Source organism: Chenopodium quinoa, unplaced genomic scaffold, assembly GCF_001683475.1.
Source record: "Chenopodium quinoa cultivar QQ74 unplaced genomic scaffold, ASM168347v1, whole genome shotgun sequence".
Classification (NCBI taxonomy): Eukaryota; Viridiplantae; Streptophyta; class Magnoliopsida; order Caryophyllales; family Amaranthaceae; genus Chenopodium; species Chenopodium quinoa.
The window spans coordinates 3635834-3659963 of NW_018742204.1; the positions used below are offsets into that span (position 1 = coordinate 3635834).

The 24130-nt window shown below is 36.6% G+C and overlaps 2 protein-coding genes across 4 annotated transcripts; both read right to left on the bottom strand.

Annotated features, from left to right (window-relative positions):
• Positions 1-350: 350 nt before the first annotated feature.
• Positions 351-17118, bottom strand: LOC110702117 (probable 3-hydroxyisobutyrate dehydrogenase, mitochondrial). 3 transcript variants are annotated; one of them, XM_021879871.1, is made up of 11 exons: positions 16747-17118; positions 15106-15128; positions 14056-14144; positions 13144-13258; positions 10410-10560; positions 8387-8469; positions 7273-7368; positions 6136-6278; positions 2624-2708; positions 2340-2419; positions 351-776 (listed from the first exon to the last, which is right to left on the bottom strand). In XM_021879871.1, exons 1-11 carry the CDS (start codon positions 16859-16861, stop codon positions 680-682), a joined length of 1077 nt encoding a protein of 358 aa, XP_021735563.1. In that variant the 5' UTR covers positions 16862-17118; the 3' UTR covers positions 351-679. The 3 variants fall into 3 exon arrangements, with proteins under 3 accessions (XP_021735563.1, XP_021735509.1, XP_021735635.1); XM_021879817.1 differs by having other exon boundaries at positions 13144-13273; XM_021879943.1 differs by lacking the exon at positions 15106-15128 and having other exon boundaries at positions 13144-13273; positions 16747-16884.
• Positions 17119-17461: 343 nt separating this feature from the next.
• On the bottom strand, positions 17462-18808 carry LOC110684123 (putative nuclease HARBI1). Its single transcript, XM_021860880.1, has one exon. It carries the CDS (start codon positions 18806-18808, stop codon positions 17462-17464), a length of 1347 nt encoding a protein of 448 aa, XP_021716572.1.
• Positions 18809-24130: the final 5322 nt, after the last annotated feature.

Here is a 24130-nt window from a genome sequence, read left to right on the forward strand (position 1 = left end):
TTTGACACGGCACAACCCAGCACGAGCCCCACCCAGGCACTGCCTGCGACGGCCTGACGCAACACGATGCCCATATTTAACTTTAGTCAACACGCCCAATTCTCTAGACTTATGCATAAGCATAAACCAATAAACCATAGCTCAATTTCCTTTATTGTCTTATTTCTCATTACCTCAAAACCACGCACACTTGGTTTGCAATTTGCAAACCTTTAAATAACCCTTGAAATAAGCTTTATAGTTGGATTACCTTATAACCCTTTAAATAAACCCTACGACAATACATCAATTCAATACCAAATTTTAAGTAATGAGATATTGAGTAAAACACTACAACCAAACCCAAAAACTGACAATCTTGAGCTATTTTGAACGTATCTTAATATTTACAAACGACAATGATTCAATTCTAATTGTATTGGACGCAGACTTTAGAGCTTCCCAAAAATAAATTATATGCCCTAACCTAATATATGAGTTCAGGATCAAAAGTTACAAAGCAAGATTTAGGCTATACATTGATTCTAGAGTAATAATATATCGTTTAATTGTTGGAAAGTTTTGAAGTCTGCTCTAGTTTATACACATAACCATAGGTGAGAAAAGTACTGTACTTAAAATTCTGAGCAAATTTACTGACATGTGATACAAATAATCACCAACAGATTCAGACTTAAGGCTACTCCTTGACTGGTTCATCCTTTCCACCATAATAATGGCGGAAGACGCAGGAGAAATCTTTAGCAGAATTGTTCTCACTGCACAGTTCATGGTATCTGGAAAAACAAAAGAAAAATATATCAGCATTACAGAAGCAGGATATCTTAAATAAGCACACCAACTGGCCAATTACTCCAAAACCATAAGTATCTAAAGAAAGAAAAGATACATTACAAGCATGTGAATCAAAGAATCATCGTTGTGTTTTTCATCAATCACCTCCTTAGTTGATATATCAATAAATGACCAAAGACAAATTGTTGAAACCACTATAACAAAATACCATCCAAAAAGGGACTAACCATGATGAATCTGCTAATAGTAAAGTTCATCTTACTAAAGTGGCTTGTGCTTAAGGACATCAGGATTCAGGAAGCATATCTAAATATTACTGTATATAACAGAGCCAGGAGAAAAGAGGCAAAAACAACTTATAATAGCTCTGCCATGGGCATTACATGAATGAATCTGTACCAAAATAAAACTGAATCATTCAGATTTTACTTTTTTTGTTATGGATTGCCAGAACTTCAAACATGAAAGAAGTAGGTATATAAAACTTAGTATTTAAAAATCAGTTTAGAGTCCATTGGGTGCTTATGTAAGCGAGCACAAAATGAAGACATTGCTAACTGGAAAGTTGAAATAAACAGATAAAAACTAAAAATACTATAGAGTAAGGCCCTATTCACTTTACAGATTCACCTTAAAAGAATAATATTCAATAAAATTAATTTCTATTCTATAAAATTAATTTCAGTTCAGTAAAAATAAGTTTAGTTCAGCAAAAATAATTTCACTTCAAATCAGTAAACTTAGAGAAAAAATATAATAGAAAATCAGTAAAAAAAAAAAAAAAAAAAATTTAGTTCAGCAAAAATAATTTCAGTTCTATAAAAATAATTTCAGTTCCGTAAAAATAATGTGAAGTGAACATGGCCTAAGAGACCAAGGAATATATTCATGGTACAGATCCTGTCTAAATAAAAACAAATGTATCTCTAACAAGCATAGCACCTATCCAAGAAATAATTACTTCAAAAATTTAGCATGGCCATCTTAAAACTACATAAAGGCAAATGATATACGTAAAGACAGGGACTAATAAACTGCTGGGTAAGAAGAAAGATATCATTAAGGCAGTGAAGATTTAGAAAAAAGCTTTTTTTCTAACTGATCATTAATCCCATGAATTACACAAAACATACACAAAGAATACTCGCACTACTTTCACCTTTACAATTCTTTCTCCACTTCAGGATATAAATCAAATTAAAAATGTTCATGACCACCTAAAAAGGAGAACCATAGCTCACATTAAAGAATGTGACGCCTTAAGGGCAGCTTTTTCTGGGGCCAGTCATCTCTGAAATAGTGTCTTGAAAGAAAAATATCTTACTAAGAGAGCAGAAAAAAGACCAGAAATATAACTATGGAATAGAATTATTTTATGGTTTTTTATGCAGAGAAAATAGCACGTTTTAGATATTCATAGTTAGAAATATAAACGGAAGATCCAGCAAAACCAAAATCATATTGCAAACTAAGAACTTGATCACTGCTTTCGTCATATGAGCAACATAAGAACTGAAGCTAACACAAGATATAATAAGACATACATTTCTTGTGCTTGGATAGTCAATGGATGTTTGACACCTGCCTCTTTTGCTGAAACAGCAGCAAGATCCAAGTCCTTTGCCTACAATAATAGTCAAAATTTTACCACATCTTTAAGCAATCTATAAAATAATTATGGATTCAATAGCAAGTCCATTTGGTCAATGATTGTGCACAAGTTAATTTTTGCACATGCAAATCATATGGATCGCTCAATAAGAACAAAGAACATGATCAAAGATTGAAAACGTAAAGTAGAACAATTAGCTTATCTATATCTACATACCATGAGCTTAGATGCAAAACCCCCTTGATAATTTCTCGACGAAGGTACCCCATCCATCACCCCGGGCACTGGGTTGTAAGTATCACTGTAAATAGCCCATGTTAGCCATATTGTATGTGAAGACATGTTTTTTGCCAATTTAAACTTAGGATTACAATTGAAACTAACATTATGGGGTTTGAAGATGCTTGAAAGAATCGGAAATAAATGGAAACATGAATTCATATTACAAAACTAAGCATCAATCCATAGCTAATTACAAAAAACATCACACATGAAAAAACAAAAACAGAAGCTCAAAATATACTATGATTCATATAAGAAAATTATTGAAGTATTTTAATCAAAAAGTTCCAGGGATTACCAGAAAGGAAAAATATTTCTCACAAAGTTGCAATATTTCTCACAAAGTAATTAGAAACTTAATGACTTACTCAACAAAGCCAAGTAAATATTACTCTTCTATATTCATACGTAGAAGCCATTAAGAAATATGAAACCCCACTTACACCATGTCCACTTCTTTAAAAACTAAATTTGACAACTAAGATAACATGAAAGACAACAACAAGGTGAGAGTAGTGTGCTCGTGCAGAGAATCTAATATGTATATATAAAGAGGAGTTTTTTCTCGAATTTTTAGAGAGCCACGTAGGATTTAATTTTTTCAGCGCGCCACGTAGGATAATAAATTTCAATGGTAGTCAATTAAATACTAGATTATTAATTTATTTTAGACTTAAATAATTTAAGTGGCATGTAAGCAAAATTGGCAAATGAGATTATCCAGTTTAAACTAATTAAATATAAAATATTATCTTTTGATATCAGGAATTTTATCTCAATATATAACAAATTTTAGCACATATATATATATATATATATATATATATATATATATATATATATATATATATAATTTTTAAAAATTCAAACAAATCGTGCATCGCACGGGCTTCATCTAGTATAATATAAGTACTGCCAAATGTAGGACTTCTGCAAGGCAATGCATTCATGCACTGTACACCTCTGCAAGATGTGTTATCTGCTTCCGGAAATCTAATTTGTGGGTCTGCAAAGGTCTAGCAGATAAAGGCATGGAAGGGATATACCTGGTGTTTAGGGTAAAAATACCCTAGACACGTGGTCCAATCAGAGAGGGACACGTGTCAATCTTGGATGGGTCTAACGTGTCAGCCTCACATAACAAATAGAATGGCGCCCTTCAAGGCCTAATTTCCAAGAACGCCGCAAAACATTTCCCAACGACCCAATAAATAGGGAGATTTTCCCCCTATTTTGGGGACAAATTCATTTATTACAACAACCCTACATTTTCTCACATCAGAGAAAACACCTGATCTCGGAATCCGAGAAGATCTCACTTTTACCTTTTCCGCACCTTTTCATCTTCTACGACCAATATTAACTTGATCGTCGAAGGAGGAGCTCCTTGTTTTTTTGAGGTACAAATCATGTCGGACCAGTCTTGGTGCCATAACTCTCCCGAGGGACCAAAAAACACCTAAAACACCCTGTTGATCCATTATTGGTAAAAATCTATTCAAAGTATAAGAGAAGCTTGATGCTATAGAATTTCTTATTAAGACATCAAGAACTATGTTTCGTTCCGTAGAATTCAATTTAAAACAATAGTGAGAATAGAGATGATGAATGGCTGATACCAATTATTTCTATAACCAAATAATTGGCACTACGATGGAACAGACACAGTTTTCTCATAACCATGCAAAGCACACATAGAGAAGTTGGAAAGTCGAAAATTATGGCCACTAGTGAATCTAGTTGAGGAGAATTCAGGAAAAAAAAAAGAGAAAGAAAGAGATATTGAGTCCCGATCTACCTGAATTTAATGGAAAAAGGTATTTTGACTATAATTTATACTTGTATTGTTTGAAAGTTGTCTTACTGGCATGAGTGTTTTCTAAGGAAAAGAGATGAAGAAAATAAAGATAGGATTAAACCTTGTACTAATAAAAGAAAAAAAATTGCAAAATAGATAGTTCCTCATAAACAAGAACTGTTCATATATTATATTTCATGCACATAGATAGTTTATCTAAGTCTAACAAAGATAACATTGGGGGATTTGAAAATTATACATGGCTTGTGGTTGTACTGATGAGAAAGAACAAATATGATCAACATATATTTCAATTATGCAACTACCCTTTTCTTTTAATGAAGCTTGTGTTCCTCGTTTTTTACTTAAAGGAATCGCACCATCGTCACAAATTTTATGGTGTTTAACACACAAAATTAGTATCAAACCTTCTTCTACCTTAGAATCCCAATAGCATACCCAAATGAATAATTGAGTGTGTCATATAGGCTTCATAGGCTTTATGTTCACTAGAATCCTATATTATTCAAAAATAATAATAATAATAATAATAATAATAATTAACGTTTTGAGGCGAGAGCTCCAAGCACATGGTACCCTCGTGTGCACTATCTAAAATGTGAATGCTGATGAGTGCAGAGGGATTTGAGGAATTGAAAGAATTCAGTATGGATTAAGGAAGGGACAAGTTTCTTTCCCTTTCACGAAAAACCCAAACCAAATGGCCCCTCAATAGTTATTAGTTAAGCATGAGGATCAAGAAAGAATTTATTGGTAGCTCTCACATCTCCAAACGGCTATCCCTAGGCTAGATTTAGACACTATGGCGCAGTGGAGGATATGGCTGAGAGAGTGCTGGCATAGTGGGTATGGAAACCTTGAGAGAAGGCAGACCCAGGATGTAAAAAACAAGTAGGCACAATGACACGGCAATTATGACACTGCAATTAGCTAAGGACTAGGAGTCTAGGAATGTTGGAGGGGCATTCTTCAATCTGGATTTGATGTGGCAATTATGACACTGCAATCAGCTAAGGGCTAGGAAAGTTGGAGGGGCATCCTTCAATCTGGATTTAATGTGGCAATTCCATGATATGCCAGACATTTTTTCTTGAAGCGTGTGGAGCTGCTGCCTAGAAAGATCACAAGGGACAATCTGTGCCACAACCGGAAACGAAATGATATTTTTTTTATCTTTCAGACCACACCTTTTTCAATCACCAACCAAAAGAGTTGCCCACTGGGAGGTGCAGAAAACTTCAGTAGTTCGCATGCAAGTCTACCTCTGAATTACCTTGCACTAACATAGTTCTGAAGCATCGGTCCATTGACATAAGATGAAGGATTCAGACAGTAATTTGTCTAGTCATTATAGTGCTCACTGCTCAAATGATTGGAAAATAAATAAATAAAATAATAGTGGTAACTCTGAAGTTGAGGGTCTTACTTTTACACAATGCAGTAACAAGAAATAAAATAATTGTTAATTCTTTTAAACATCAATTGGAAAAATCCTATATTGGCTATTTTTCTTCCTGCAATTGAAAAATAAAAAAGAAGATACAACACAAACAATCAAGAGATATTTATAATAGACCAATACTTGTTAATACCCATTACAAAAACACATTCAAGAGAGATTTAATACCTGCTCCAGCAACGAGCACTTGAACAGTTGAATATACTCGACAGTGTACTCGCAGCAATTCCCTGAGACTGACCAATGGTGAGGGCTTCTGACACTCCAATCATGCTAATAGCCATTGCGAGGTTATTGCATATCTTTGCGACCTATATGCATCCAAGAGAAAGTTGTCTATTATGAAATGGGATTAATATTTTTTATATATATATATATTGTGTAAGAACACTGTTTTAAGCAGAAAAAGAGTAACGCTGTAGTGGGAACTGATAGATCTATTAATTGATATTATGAAATCACCAATGATGAACACGACTTATGAAGAGAGAATGAAAATACGGAACACTTAATAGTCAATATTACGTTTTCCAACAACTTCCTCATTTATAGGACCAACTCAGACAATTCAGTATACTCCCCTCAAATAATTGTAATTCCTCACTCCTTGCCCAAGGCATCCTTCTCGAATAAATTTTGCTGACACTTTTTGCTGCAATCTAAAAACTTTCCTTCTTACGCCTGGCATATATCATTCTCACATGTGGGTTAAGTAGAGGATGGTGCATTACATTACAGTGTAACACCCCAGAATTTTATCAGATAATTTTGGATTTAAAATGACAATGTATAATAAAGCAGAAGTGCAAGAAGTGTTTTGCCATACTCGAGAGAGCATAAGGCATGTACAAATCATCCAAAATAGAGTTTGCAAACAAAGTTTAATTTAAAAAGGATACAAATAAGTTTTTATAAGATAGAAATAGTTTAATGAAATCAGAATGATAGACAAAATCACCAAAGACAGTTCTAACTATGGTGTCATCCCCATTATGCATCATCTTTCAAATCAGTCTCATAAGTACTTGTTGAAGGCGTGAAAACAAATAGTGAGCAACTGATCAGTGAAAGATTACTCTAGCACATAAAACATAGTTATTTAGAAGGGTTTATTTCAAAATAATTTATTTTGTCACAAAAATTAAACAATTTACGAGACGATCTAAATACCACATTACACATAAATTTTTTAGTCCCTAAATATGAGCATAACGAAGATCAAAGAGATACTCCAAAGAAAGAAGGAGACACTGTGCCAATAAAAAATAGACTAATGGAGAAGAGCTTATAAAAGGAAGAACCTACTGAACCATTTCCTGCTCCACCACAATAGATTGAGGCTCTGCCCATGGAATGAAACAATGGTTCTGCTGCCAGGTAGGCTTCCTTAGTGCCTCCTACCTGAATCCATTTTTTATACTACGTCAATATAATGAAAGAAAAAATCATCAATAAGTTAACCAAGAAAATGAAAGCTTTTTATAGCTCGTGAGTGGAATAAACCAATCGCTGAAGCTGCTAAAATAAATTATGAAGGAAATAGACTTGTGACATAGAACATTTTTGGTATAGTGTTATAAGTGATGGAAATGGCAAGAGGCGGGGTAACACACTTTGATACAAGGGCAACAAAAACCAACCACAATTACTCGTCCAAACAAAATTGCTAGCCTCATCAATCACCAATATGATACAAGGAATTCCTTTCCTTAATTGTATCAAATAGCTAATATTGGTAGCAGTTAACATTGCCCTACCCCTCACTATTCTCTTTGCACAATTCATACCAAACATGCACCTAATGTGAACAAAATAAAAACTTTTTTTTAACAGTTCAAACTTAATCCTTTCCTTGCTCATTATGTACTGTTTTAAAAACTTATCAATATGCATGCAAGAAGCTTGTCAGCAAGATCTAATTGTAGCTAAGCGTGATATTCAGGCTCCATGTTTACTACTCGTATATATGTTTGATTTAATCTTGTCTTCTATTACTATATGTTGAAAGTAAGATTTTGAGCCTTAAGGCTTCTACTATACATATTGTTCAAAAGAAAAACACCCTAATTATTGCCTTAACTCCTTAAGCAGGAGATGGGAAAGAAACACATCATCCCCCAACCCTGAACCCCTACACAAGAACATAAGCCTTAATCGGTAGTAAGGATAGACCACACAGGGAAGAATGATGCCACATGAACTAATAACCAAAACCTTTACCAGATAGCGGATTGAAAAACATTGGACAATAAAACAAGATCATGTTCTCGGGTCCAGGACATTAAAAGAGATTTAACTATTCAAGGACCAAAAGTAAGGCCCAATCATGAGGCCATAATAGCTTTTTTACCAAGATTTTCAGCAGCACTCATAGGCTCATAGCAAATGAAGCACACATGTTGGTAGGAAAAAAATTTACCATGAAGGTCAATGATCCAGCTTCTGCAGCAAGTATACCACCAGAAACAGGAGCATCTAACATAAATGGCTTCTCCTGGCAACCTACAATAATTTGAAGGAATTACAACAACCAGACACAAGAACACAGAAGTACAAACATCCAAACAGAAGTAATAAGGAAAAGTAAGCCACCTATATAGATTGGCAACATCTTATACCAAATTGAATAAATTTATCTGGAGTTTATAGTCTTTGACTATAAGCTCAACTTTTCTATTGCCTATAAATAGAATAAGCTAAACTTATCAGCGTAATTGCATAATACATTAGCCAGGCAGAACATGTCATTTTATTCCAAAATAAAATGAACGGAATTAGTATCACTCTGAGAACACTACATAGAGCAACAAAAGTCCAAAAGCCTAATTGACCCAACAAATTATAGATGATCTGAAGATAGGGCCTGTTCTGATTTACTAAAAACAACTGAACTAAACTGAATAGAGTCGAAATGAATTGTTTATGAGAGAGAATTGGGAACTGAACTAGACTAAACTAATTGGAGCTGAGCTGAACTAAACTGAAATGAAATTAAGCTGAACAGGCCCTTACTTCCTTTATATAAAATCTCTCTTAATTACAGATAACATAAAAAGAATTTCAACAATGAACAGTGAGATCTCTACTGCAAAAAATCAAGGGCAGCAAGATATGAGGAAGCTGTTGCATGGAAGTATGCCAAGATAGCCAATGATAAAGCTAAATTTTCCTAAGGTTATAGTTACATAAGAGCAGCTTCAATACAAGAATACACCATATTCATGCAGATGTGATGGAGATCAAAAACAAACAAATATTGTTACATTCAGAAATTATTTGTTTGAATTTAATCATTATCATTACATGTATCTACCATGCTGCTTTGGTTGGTTGTCAAAAGGAGAAATAGCATGGGAGTTTTTTGGTCTTTTTGGATGTTCAGAAGTCTCACCATTAATTACGATCTACCTGGGATTAAATAAAGAGATGGAAACAGAATACTCTTTGGGAAGATGTTTTGACAGCAGTGTGGTGTGGTTCCAGCATAAATTGATACTTTAATTAGAGAGGAATTAAAATGAAACCTTGGAACTTTTGACAATAAAAGAGAAGAGATTTTAGTGGTTTATCAGCTCTTTTCATCAATGGATTTACAATGGATGAGAGAGAAGCATTAGGTGTCTCTCAAGATTTTTTTTTCTTTTTTTTTTTGATAATTTAGAGTATAATATAAAGATAAAAACAAAACATGAAAAAGATAGTATTACAAACAGTAATAGGATGATATTATGACACTGACAAACTAAGTATTGCTTAGTGCTTTGCTGCAGCTACCTTATGTATAATACCAAAGGAAGGTAAAGGGTGAGTAAAAAGAGCATTGTATGATGAAAAAAGTAAGGGAAACATTTTGTTTTTCTACAATTACAACTAAGAACGGTTTTATTAACATATTCGTAACTTTTAATTGATGCTCCCGTACTTTACTATTTATACTATGTGTGTTTCCTATTTTGTGCATGGCTCACAAGTCACATGTATGGAGCTTCTCCCAAAAAAAAGACATACAAAAAAGTCTTCACCTACTTTAAATCTTCTCCCTCTTAAATGAAGGAGGAATACAGAAAAGGTACAAGTTAAGTGACTATAAGAGAATGAAAATAAAGGGGGAATGCTTTTATCCTTGATATTTGACTTAAACCTTTAAAAGGGAAAAAACAGATACTACATAATATTCTGAAAGTCAGAAACCATTCCCCCCCCCCCCCACCCTCCCCTTTTGATGGTCCACCCCCAAAGAAAAAATAGGAGAATAAAGAGTTAAGGGATAAAGCGCAAGACTGAAGATGTATGAGTCATAGAAGATAACTAAGAAACAAAACAGGTCGACCCAAATCCCAAGACCTGAATGTTTTTTCATTAAGTCGTCAAAACCCTGTCTATCTACACAAGTTTATACAAAATGTTTTTTAAGAATTTTATAACAGTTTAACTTAATGTACCTAGCTTTTCCTTCAAGGCACAGCCAGAAACAGACAGGGAGAGTTTTCTTGACGTCAGCGGATCAATTGTAGAGGAATCAATAAACAACCAAGGTCGTACAGAACTGCTACTATGAAGCAAGCCATTTGGCCCTGTATAAACATCCATAACCTGAACAAGGCATAGAAATATAGAATAACCTCGATAAATTTCCCATTGTATGCACATAAAGATTATTTGGACACACATAAAAGTTGGAGATTTGGAATAACAAAAATCTTGCTACATTTTAGAGCAAGAAGGAATTTATAGCGTCAAAAACTTAGTGAAATCAGAGTCATGATATAGCACGAACACAGATGGGTTGACTTATAAAAATGAAAACAAACTAAAATATTTCTCAAATTGTGATGATGATTTCCAAAATGAATTAAGCATTAATTGAAAGCCATTCAACCCATCATACAGGTGAGATAAATTAATATTTTACTCCGTATAAGGGATTTTACTCTGCAGCAAAAAATGTGTACCTTTCCTTAGGCTAACGCCTTGAGATCCACTCTCACTTCCTGATTTTAGTTGGAAATATTCTGTTGATCTTTCAGACCAAGACAGGCACAATTTGTCTTAGCTTTCGCAAAACTTATACAGGGTGATGATGAAAAAGTTTCTCTGCAAACTTAAAATGGTGGCTGCATTGACATGCTACATTTGGCAAGCTAGCAACAATTTTTGAGGAAAGCAAAAGTTCCCACACCTCCGAAGTTTTTGAATATATGGCAATGTAATTAGCAATGCTAAATATGATGATATGGCTGTTTGGGAAGGTTTTAATAGAAGGTATAACTAGTCTTTGTTTCATTTGGTATGTGTCTTTAAGGACGAATGTACTCTGTTCTTTCATGATACCTTGATTCTTGACTCATTTCATGAAAACAAATAAAAATAAAAACTAGTATTATTCTAAGTGACAACACTTTAAAGGCTATTTCCAGAATTATATTTTAAGAAATTTTTGAAAGGAATTCTGCAATAAAGTGGTCTAAAAGAAGGGACATGCAAGTGAGGACTAACTACATTGCTAAATAAATCCATTGTCAAAAAAGTAACATCGGCTTCAGGGCCTCCAGCATTAAATCAAAACTTCAGTTAAAAATGATTCATAGTATTTTGTAAAAGAATGGCTACGATGAAAAAAGACATCAAATATCTTTGAAATCAACAAGATAATTAACAAAGAATTTTTTTTGCCTTCTAAGTAAGTATATGAATTAATATAAAGCAAGATTACATGGGACAGGGTTAGATTCAAAACAGGGTACAAAAACGGATACACAGAACAATACCTTGTTGAATCTAGTACATTGGGTTTAATTTCTCTCAAAAATACTCCCATATTTTCATTGTAGTAACTAAAGTTTGAATGAAGTAAAATAACCCATCAATATATATAAACAAGTATATACGAAGTAACTAAGTATTATAAAAGATGCAATACCTAATATAATGACTGGAAAATAAATAAATAAATAAATAAATAAATAAATAAAATAAAAAATAAATAAAATAATAAAATAAAAAATAAATAAAAAATAAAAAATAAAATAAAATAAAATAAAAAATAAATAAATAAAAAAAAACTCTTATATATTGTATAATAAAAAGAGTCATTAAAAAATAAAAGGCAGATAACAAAATGTGGGTCCAAATAAATTATTAATAAAAGAAAGATAATAGCATGTGGGGGTCTAAAATTTAAGCCCAAAATTATTCTTATTCAATTTTCTTATTTCTCACTCCTCTATAATGTTGAATGGCTTGGCCCGTCTTCAATCTTCCCTTCTCAAAAGCTTTGAAATCACTAAAACATAAACTTAAACTTTGAAATTAGGTTGTCATTTCCACAACTTGGGCCAAAACCTCCATCACTCTGAGTCGCGTCTGTTCCACGCTCCAGAACGAACAAACCACATTCACGATTCGTGGGTCAGACTTGTCCCTTGTAACACTGATATTATAAGGATCCTTCTCTATGAGTTTATATGACTAAAATGACTTTCACAACTTTACTCTAAAACTTCCACACTTTCCATGTGTGATTCCTATAGTATGCATACTTTGAGTATTGGGCAAATCTGTCAGAATGCTCAAAGTTACAAAATTTTCCATTTTTTGATTTTTTTTTTTTTTCTTCATCCAATTGTTTTTAAATATGATCTGGTCATAAAAAAGAGTATATCACAAAATAGCAATCAGAAAAGATTCCTTAATTTAAATGGATCCTTTACTAATACTTGAATAGTGATTAAATTGTGAACAATAAATTAGTAAGATTTGATCATATGATATAGCTCTCTACCACTCAGGTTGAACTAAAATTCTAACCTTGAACTAGCACCTAACTGTTGAGGGAACCCTCATGTAGACAGTTCGTATCGAGTTTGGCCTCCAACAAAAAGGCTAGAGAAAAAATATCTTAGAAGCCACAGGAAATAAAGAAAAGCAGTTTTCCGTGGAAGCAGCGAGAGCAACACAAGCAACCTTTGAAAATTGAGATGGGGAAGAGCAGTTTGAAGTGTCATGCAAGTGAAACAATTAAGAATCATGTACTCTAATAGTCTAATCTATAGTCATTAGCAACTACCTTAAGCCTAGTATTATATAATCCCTACTTGTTCGCCAGAAAAAATTGTATTAGAGAAGAATAAAAAACACTCATAATAACAGGTCACACACTAGTTAGTAGTCACTCACATGAGCGGATGAAGGAAGCATCGTAATTACAACATCACTTGTTTCTGCAATTTCCATAGGTGTTTCCTTCACAGGAACTCCCCTATCCAAGAATGGCTGAACTGCAGCTCGATTGCTATATACAAGAATGCTAACAAAATAAGTACAGATATCAACATATGTTTCTCTATACATTTGGTTCTTTACATTAAGTATTCAACAAGGTGCCTCAAATTGATAGTTTCGGTACTTCACTATGTAACTATATCACATAAAACACTCTTATCCAGAAATATTAGGGTGTGTTCTGATTAGTTGAACTGAGGTGAGGTGAGATGAACTAATTTGAGCTGAAATGAATTGAATATTTTATGAGAGAAGGAAATTAGATACTAAACTGATTGGAGCTGAGCTGAACTGAAATGAGCTGAAAAGAGAACAGACCAAGTCAACCATTCCAGTAACAAAATTATAACTATATCCTGCAAAATCAATTTATTTATAAAGTGGAGGTATTTACTAGCACATCAAAAGGAAGTTTTCTTTGGTTACATAAAACAAAGATAGTGACAAAGTTAGAGCCAGCAATTGAGGTAAGAGGTTGTGTTAGTGTATATTATATTGTGTTGATGTATGAAACAGAAGGTAATTTAAAATGTATAATACGACCTCCGTTTAACATTATTTGCAACTTTAGAATTTTTTATAATACACCAAAGTCGCAAATAATATGAAACGGAGGTAGTATAATGAATGTATCAATTATTTCTGGTTTAATTTGATTTGTGTTAATGCTGTGTTAGGTTTTCAGGATCTCTCAGCCACTTCATACCGCGTTAAGGTCATGTTATCATGCCAATCTATGATTGCAAGTTTTGAGCAACACTTCACGCAGCCAAGAAGGAAAACACAGACACAATCACAGACACTTACACATCATGGACAGAAACTCTGAATCCTGATTTGAAAAGGTTCATAGCCATGTGCGATCCCATATTTCCCATTCCAATGAAACCAACATCCTATTCAACATACAGATAATCACAGTAAAATTGATATTCTACCAGAAATTGTGTCTAAGATGTAAATTTGAAAGAAAATATATAATCATCCTTTCAAAAAAAAAAAAAGAAAAAGAAAATATATAATCACAAAAGAAAGCTATTGCACTCATTAAAATAAAAGAAAAAAGCTTTTTACATCTCCTAAACTTCATAAATATTCAGATACAACACCATATTTCCTCCGTTTTTAAATAGTTGCAAAACACACTTTTTCACGGTATTTAAGAAATGTGGGGTTCACATGATATAATACACTTTAAAAATGACGTAAGTGGATGTTAGGAGTGTAATTTAGTGGGCCATGTGCTTTAAATAAGGGAAATAGTACATATTTTCTCTAATATAACTTTCCAATTATAGTGTGTTGCAAGTATTGTGATATTTCCATTTTAGGGAAGTGTTGCAATTATTAAAAAACGGAGGAAGTATTATTTAGGCACCCACACTATAATAAAATCTCGTCTAGCCTGTTATTTTATAGGTAATATATCTTGGAGTTATTTAGATCTTGATAGAGAACATGACAACTAGATAACATTAACATTGTTTGTATTCACCCTCCATGCCAATTAGTTTGAAATCAGACATTAGTGCATTACCCCCTCCGTTCCCAATTAAAAGCTTCTCTTTGCACTCGTTTAAGTAAGTTGAATTTAAAGAGTTATATATATATATATATATAAAGGAATAAACATTCTCATTACCATAAGGGTAGTAAAAATGTAAAATAGAAAAATTCTAGATAAAAATTATAGAATTTAAGTGCAAACTTATAATTTATAACTATTACCATGAGAATTTATTATAACTCCTGTAATTTATGATTGTAAATCTATCTTTAGTTGAATTTGAGTATAATTATCTAAAAAATATATCAAACAATCATAATTATCTAAAAATTGAGCTTGAAGAACCTTACCCAATTGGTATCCGTAGATGAACCTTCACACAAACATGCATAAAGGAAACAACTTACAATTAATCCATAAATCGGAGCATAAGATATATGTAGATCAATTTTAACTAAAAATATTATAATAATTAACCCATAAATCAAAGTAAACAAATTATAACTAATCTTAAGATCTCTTGTTTTTCTCTTTTCCAAATTTCATTTAATCTTAAGCATTATCCCATTCTTAAATTTTGATGCTCATATTCTTTAGGTATATTGTATACTTCTTAAATCATTCCTATCAACTTTCTAAAATAATCATCGCATATTTTTTTACCCCCTTCAAAATGCTTCTTTTTATTTTATCAAGGACTCTTTCACATACCCACACAAAAAATAATGTAGCGGGGTAGAGTATAAATGAAACTGAAAAACCAAATTTTAAAAATAATAAACAAAAAAGGACTACAAAATAATGGTAAGGTTATAAAGTACAATTGCGCATTCAATTTCTTTAATAGCAAAGTGATTACTTCTTTTTTTTTTTTAGGAATAGCAAAGTGTCTTAGAGCCATGTTCAATCGCCTACAACACCAATGCAAATCTATTGTAAGCTAAAGGAGATGGAACTCATAGAAGCATACCAATAACCTCTTGCACTAAAAAAATAAAAGAGAATGCAAAGCCCTACTCAAAAAGCTAAAAGATGTAGCCACATAAATACAAATATATTGGAAGCCAGGTTGGCTAGGAAAATTTAAACTGGGTTCCAAACCTTACTAAGCTTAAACATTTACACCAGTCTTTAAATTTGTTAACAAACTCATCAAATCAAATTCAATTGCTTGAGATATGCTACGATATAGTGATGGAAAAATGATGGTTGAGGTTGCAACATTTTAGATGAATTAGCCTTGCCATAGCAAAAGGTAGTTCCCATGAAACCATCTGTTTTCCACCCTCGTCCTTCCCTTAAACCTCGAATTATTTCCCCGACAACCTAAAAAAGGCGTTTAATTCTCTGCAAATGGACTGAAAAGGGACTGCTTTAGGCACCTTATGTAAGATGGTTGTGTTTTTATTACGAAGAACATTATTTTTATTTTTTTTATCAGATTAGCTCACACAATTTTTTCAGTCAATCAAAGGATACATTACTACATTAGTGAAATCCAGTCTAAGAGATATTCGGCTTCGCGAAAGTCAAGCTAAAAAACTAAGATCACCACAGTTCAAAAGTTAACTAAAATCTTAGAAGACCTGAAGTCATTGCCATGTTTGTACAACTAATTATACCAAGATAAGTAATTTTCTCCCATTTCAATGCTTCTATAGCCTCTTATTCAATAAAATTAAAAATAAAACAAAGATGATCAACACTTCTTTTTTTTTTCCATGAAACATATTATACAAACGAAATTTAATTAAAACCCCCAATTCTATTGAAATTATAAAGCTTAAATGCTTAAGCTAAGTTAGCCTAAAGAATAATGAAAGCAGACTTGAATAAATTGAGTAACCACCCGTAAAAATAAAAAATAAATAAATAAATAAAAATTGCGATTTAAATGTATAAATATCAGAAAATGGTATTCAAAACAAAGCAAAAAAAAATGGCGAATTTGAAGGTGAAATTTGTAGAAGGAAGGGAAGAGAGAAAGTTACAAGCAACGTCATTGTGGGCGGAAGAAGAGAAGGAGCGTTTGATGTGATCGGAGGAACGGGCGCGGCGGATGGCGGACTGAACGCCGGCTCTGAGTTTAGCAAGAGTCGTTGCCATTGTTGCTTTTTTTTAGGGGAAGATTGTTTGCTTCACTCTCCTTCCTATATTGAAAAAATACAAGTTGCTTCCTTGTCAATTTCAGAGAACTTAGACCACTCTCACCCACTCTCTCTCTATCCACTTTCTCTCTCAAGAAATAAGTTTTGCTCATGGGCAAATTTTTTTCACATATTCTCTCCCAATGGTGAGCAAAAAAATTGCCCACCCACCACTCTCTCTCTCTTACTTTTTCAATACCCCACCATTACTTTCTCTCTCCTACACAACACTTCTTTATTTATTTATTTCATTTATATTTTAACAATGTTACTCCAAATAAATAAAAACTAGTTAAAATTTGTGTAACTTATTTTTTTTATTTTTGTCCTTTTTATCGTTAAAATTTGTCGTAAAATTAAGTACGTTATATAAAAAAAAATTTAAAAAAAGCTCAAAATTTCTTAAATGTTTTTATTTATTTTAAAAGCGGTACAATACTAGAAACCAATTACATTTGCAACGTCATGCGTAATTAAACTTAGGAAATAAAATAAACACAACAAGTAAAAGTAGCTACGCCATAGTACTTGGCTTTATTTAAGTCGTGCTAATTTCTCCCTAATTACGTGGCCCGTAGTGTTGCCAAATATGTTCGACTAAATCACGTTTCAGAGATAGATGAATTTCTCTGTCACGGAGGGAAGCTTTTCGCTGTAGAAATGCGTTGAAATCAAAGTTGGTAGGTCGGCCTACGTTGAATTCAAACGGTGGCGTTGTAGATGTTGATGCTGGTGTTGATTCTTGTTGATCTTCTTCGTAGAAGGCTCTTAGAACTTCGGCTCGAGTGTAGTTGTGGCGCTCATCTTCAACAATCATGTTGTGCATAATGATACATGCTTTCATTATGTCCCGCAGTATGTCCTCATCGTACGCCAGCGACGGTTTTCGTATTATTGCAAATCGAGCTTGCAACACACCGAAAGCTCTTTCAACGTCCTTTCGAGCGGCAGCCTGGTGGTCAGCGAACATTTTATCTTTGGCCAGTTGAGGGAATGTGATACCCTGAACAAAAGTTGCCCACTTCGGATAAATGTCGTCGGCTAAATAATAAGCCATGTTGTATTCATGGCCGTTAACCGTAAAATTTACCGGAGGAGCTCGACCATGCAGAACCTCATCGAACACTGGTGAACGGTACAACACATTAAGATCATTACAAGATCCGGGAATACCAAAGAAGGAATGCCATATCCATAAATCCTGATCCGCAACGGCTTCCAGTATTAGCGTTGCTTTCTTGTTCCTACCGGCGTACTGCGCTTTCCAAGCCGTTGGACAGTTCTTCCATTCCCAATGCATGCAATCAATGCTGCCTATCATGCCTGGAAAACCACGCAGTTCATTTTGATGCAGTATCCGGGCCAATTCATCAGTTGTAGGGTTTCGCATGTACTCGGTTCCGAACTGGTCAATGACCCCGGCACAAAAACGTTGTAGGGCAACTCGAGCGGTTGACTGACTGATTCGAACGTATTCATCAACAGCGTCTGCAACCATGCCATAGGCTAACATTCGTATCGCGGCTGTACATTTTTGCATAGGTGATATGCCTAACTTTCCAGTTGCATCCCTACGCTGCTGGAAGTAAACATCACCTTCAACGACCTTGTTCATTATACGTAAAAACAAAGGTCGTTGCATACGAAATCTTCTTCTAAATTGGGTGGTATTGTACACAGGATTATCGGAAAAATAATCATTGAACAGCCTGGCATGTCCCATTTCCCAATCTCTTCTGTTCGTACCCCCTCTACGTGATTTTGAAGTACGTTGGGATTGTGTTTGGGGCATGAGGAAAGATGTGGGTTGGTATGTGAAGAGTTCATCAACGAGTTGATCATATTCTTCATTATTGGAAGAAGATGAACTTGAACTTGAACTTGATGATGGTCTGGAATACATCATGTATTAATATTGTAATTTTCTGAATTGGTGTGGTTGTGGATATGTGCCATGCCTACTATATATAGCAAATAAATCAAATGAATATGTGGTTACAAATCTGAATGACCACACCAACTAAAGCATTCAAATTTTCAGCCACGGAATAGGTATACTATGCTAGTTGACAATGACAAATCTTGACAAAGTGAATTCAGAACAAAAGTGACTACACCATGTCGGTATGAATGACCTAAAGTTAAAGCATACTGACAAAGTTAATTCAGAAACATGTGACTACACAATGACAAAAATGTGACTACATGTTAAACATAAAAGACTACATTGCGCATAATTAAAAACTTAAAAGACTACATTGCGCATAATTAAAAACTTAACTAATACAAGCGTACACCTACTACAACCAAACATGCTTATAAGCCCTGTAATTTACCCAGTAAGAAATTCTTGTACGACTCTTCTTCAGGAGTGAGTGGTGATTAGGGGATTTTTATCCACCAATCACCGTCTGACAAGTGGACCAACCAGGTTCCGCCACGGGTCCTTCACGAAGGCCAATAGGAGTCTGCCACGTGTCAATCACAGATACGTCCTCTACGGACCAATCAAGGCACGCCACGTGTCCACCCATGCCAAATGGGAAAACCGGCCATCCAGGCCCAATCCAGTCTAGAGGCCCGATCAGCCCTAGGTTTACCTTAAACCTAGAGAGTGGCACGCTTCTCAAGGCTATAAATACTTAATTAATCCTCATTAGTTAAGCAATCGAGAAATCAAGAAATCAAACAGAGAAGAACAGAGTTATTACAGAACACCAACAACCGGCTAATCTCGCTAACGACGCAAATTACCAACACTAAGCATTCTCACCTAGAGAGATCTTATTACTTTAATTTCCGTATTAATTACTCCTTAATCAGGTACTAACTTGACCGTTGGAGGCGGAGCTCTCAGGAGTCTCCGTTATTTTGCAGGTACAGGCGTCCGGTTCCAGTCTCGGAATTGTAACTCTCCCGCAGGACATCAGAAAACCCCGAAACATTTGGCGCCGTCTGTGGGGAGAGTACTTCAGAGATGGCATCCAAGTCTGTACCGACTCCAGAAGAGAGGCGTCCCCTAGACGACCCTCAAGTTCAGTCGGACCATGATACCGAAAGTGAATTTGAAGTTGAAACTCATACAGCTCCAGACGGGACCCTAAGGGCCCGACGTACCCGTCATACCGAAAGGAGGGAACGGGAGCATCTTCAAACAGGAAGCGAGCCAGCAGGCGCACCGCCTGCTCGGCAACAGCCGACTGATGGGTCTGCTCCCATCACAAGGAACGAACTCATGACCTTCATGAGGGACTTCAAGGGAGAGATTCAAGAGTTGATCAACAAAAAACCGCCTGCTTCAGTCAAAGAGCAGTCGGCCAAGAAACCTTCCACTTCACTGAAGAGGAAGCCAGTTCAAGGGCGAGAGGCGACTCCTCATCCTAAATCCAAGAAGCGGGAGCCACCTGCTCTTGATTTCACAAAACTCCGTTATCCTACGGGAAATAGGAAACCGGTTCGTCATATTCAGGCGGACGGGTCAAAGCAAACGTTCACAGATGCTCGGCTCCTGCTAGAGCAGAAGAAGAGTGACCGATTATCAGAGTCGGCTTCTACTTCAAATTTTCAGGACAGTTTGCGAAATGCCTCGATGAGGCATACTCAGTCGTACCATGAGAGTCAGTCAGGCGGCACCTCCCGTCAGTCCGGCTTTCATAGTGCCCAGGCGGTACCAAACTTACCATTTGTGCCGCAACAACAGTATTTTATGCAGCCACCTCCATTTGGTGGACCTGCAGCAAAAAACGTCCAACCTATGGACTGGCAGCTACGGCTGCTTAGACTTGGTGAACAGCCGTCGGCCTTCTCCAAGGAAATTACTGAAGCCGCTCAGCCGGCCAAAGTAAAAAATGTTCTAGTAGGCGCCTATGACGGCACTACTAACCCAGAAGACCATCTGATGGCATTCACCAACCTGATGTACCTTCAAGGGTTGGATGATCCCACTTGGTGCAAGTGTTTCCCAGCGACTCTCAAGGGAATTGCACAGCAATGGTTCGGCAACCTGCCGACTGGTTGTGTAAACAGCTTCAGGACGCTTGCTTACTTATTTGCCTCCAACTTCGCTATGAACATCCCTGCGAAGAAAACGACCCTTGATTTGGGAACAATTCAGCAGGGCGAGAAGGAGGGGCTTCGTTCTTACATCAGGCGGTTCAACCTGATGAGAATACAGATTCAAGGGTTACCGGATGAGGTAGCTTATACTGACTTTTTTAGAGGTCTCAAAGACGGGTCTACCTTCAAATTTGATTTAGTTCGAAAAAGGGTGGCGACTCTTCAAGAGGCCTTGATTGAAGCAGAAGCCTATATACAGGCGACTGATCTGTGTACGATAAAACAGTCGGACGGGAAGAGGTTCGACAAAAGAGAGGGACGACAGAAACAGTCGTCCAACAAAGATGAGAAAAGAAAAGAGGTCTGGGCGGCTGATTCCTCTAAACAGCCGGCTCAGAAAAAGAAGAAAGAATTCAAACCATACTCCCCAAAGTATGTGTTTAACAAGGATAACCAGTTTATCCTAAAAGAAATAAAGGGACGGTTCTCAATTGAGAAGCCGCTCCCCATGAAGGGTTCTCCAAACAACCGGAACCAAGATAAAATCTGTGCTTATCATGATGACGTTGGTCATCACACCAATGACTGCATCAGTCTCATGCGGTACCTAGACCGCTTGGCTGATCAAGGTGATCTTGACACTTATGTCAAGAAATCTACGGGGAACACTTCCTCAAAAAAGCAGTCGGCCAAAAAGAATCAACAGGCCGACAGTTCCGATACAGATGATGCAGTCGTCTACACCATTGCAGGCGGCTTCTCAGGAGGCGGCCCCACTATTAGGGGCAATAAGGATAATATAAGGCGGTTAGATGTGAATTCCGTTCACCAAGAACGGCCGTCAAAATATACCTTCCCTGAGATTGTCATCACTGAAGAGGATCTAGGAGGGGTAAGGGGGCCGCATGACGACCCTCTCGTTATTGAATGTAAAGTGGCCAACCAGAGAGTTGGCCGAATCCTCATAGATACCGGGAGCTCCTCAGATCTCATCAGCAGCAAATGTCTGTCAAAACTGAAATATCAGACGGACTGCATACATCCGGCCTCCCATCCTTTAATAGGGTTTGGAGGAGGAGTCGTCCACCCACTGGGACGAGTAGATTTACCCATTCGCCTGGGCGAAAAAGGGGAAGGACGACACATGGTAGTCCGGTTCCTAGTAGTAGAGGAACTCTCGGCCTACAACATGATTCTGGGTCGACCAACCCTGAATAATTCCAAGGCTGTTATAATCCCGTCTCTTATGCTGCTTAAGTTTGAGAGGGATAATGGAACAGTCGGCTCCCTAAGGGGAGATCAGAGGATGGCCCGAGAGTGCTATCTCTCGGATGTCAAGCCCACTGTTATGGCCACTGGGTCAAGTGGAGAAAAAACAGACCTTGACAATGTCAAGGAGAGTGCGCCTGTTCAAGAAACAGGCGACAAAAAGAGAAAAGCGTCCCAGACAGAGTCCGCAAGAAAAGCAAGAAAATAGCAATCATTGGCAGAGGAGCGGCCGGATGAGTTCCGCCCTCAGCCGGCTGGTGAGCATACGGACCTGATCTTAGACGACTCACGTCCTGACCGAACAGTCAAAGTTGGGACGACTGCTCTGAGAAACCTTGGTGACGACTTTCACAACCTGTTGAAAGAATACAAGGACATCTTTGCATTTGAAGTCCATGAAATGCCAGGCATTAGTCCTGATCTGGCAGTACATAAACTCGCTGTGGATCCGAAAAAGAAGCCGGTACGGCAAAAGAAGCGGAACCATGGTGAAGAAAGAGGTCAGGCGGCAGCCGCCGAAGTCAAAAAATTACTTGATGCAGGGTTCATTCGACAATGTTACTTCCCAGATTGGGTTGCAAATGTGGTGCTTGTTAAAAAGCCGAATGGCACCTGGCGAATGTGTGTAGACTACACAGACTTAAACAAGGCGTGCCCCAAAGACAGTTACCCTATGCCTAAAATTGATAACCTGGTCGACTCAACAGCCGGCCATGCCTTGATGAGTTTCATGGACGCCTATTCTGGTTTCCATCAAATTCCTTTATGGAAGAAAGATCAGGAGAAGACGGCCTTCGTCACTGATCAGGGATTATACTGTTACACGGTCATGCCGTTTGGTCTTAAGAATGCCCCGGCTACCTTCCAACGAATGATAAACACAGTGTTCTTTGATCAGATTGGGAGAAACGTGGAGGCATATATTGATGATATGATTGTCAAGACTAAACTTCAGAAAGATCATCTGGCGGACCTCCGAGAAACTTTCGCCACACTCAGGCGGCACCATGTCATGCTCAATCCCAAGAAATGTGTATTTGGAGTTGAGTCTGGGAAATTTCTCGGATTCCTTATCAATCAGAGAGGAATAGAGGCGAACCCTGAGAAGGTGCAGGCGGTCATTGACATGCAGTCGCCTCGTACCATCCGAGAGGTTCAGAAGTTAACAGGTTGTCTGGCGGCCTTGGGGAGATTCCTAAGCCGATCAGGCGACAAATGCCTATACTTTTTCCAGGCAATTAAGAAAAAGGCAAGGTTCGAATGGGGGCCGGATGCTGAGGCCGCCTTCCAGAAATTAAAGGTTCACTTGCATTCCTTGCCGAGGCTGGTCAGCCCTTTGCCCAAAGAAGATCTCTACATGTACCTGGTCGTCTCTGATCATGCGTTAAGCGTTGTGCTCCTTGCTGAAAGGGACGGCTGTCAGCTCCCGGTCTACTTTGTCAGTCACGTACTGAAAAATGCCGAGTTGAGGTATCCCCTAGTGGAGAAATTTGGTCTTGCACTCTTCATGGCTGTTAAAAAATTGAAGCCCTACTTTTTGGCACATGCAGTCGTCGTGTATACCGACCAACCAATCAAGCGGCCCCTTACCATCATGGAGTCGTCAGGACGAATGATCAAATGGGCCATAGAAATACAGAGCCTCGTAGTTACTTTCGAGCCTAGAAAAGCAGTGAAGGGGCAAGCCTTTGCTGACTTTATTGTAGAGATGACTCGTCCTCCTGACTCTCAAGTTCCAGACCAAGTCTGGAAGGTATATGTGGACGGAAGCTCTACTTCAAATGGTTGTGGAGCAGGCATCGTATGTCAATCTCCAGAAGGCGACAGGTTCGAGTATGCTCTACGCTTCAGTTTTCAGGCTTCAAACAATGAGGCAGAATATGAAGCTTTACTAGCCGGGATC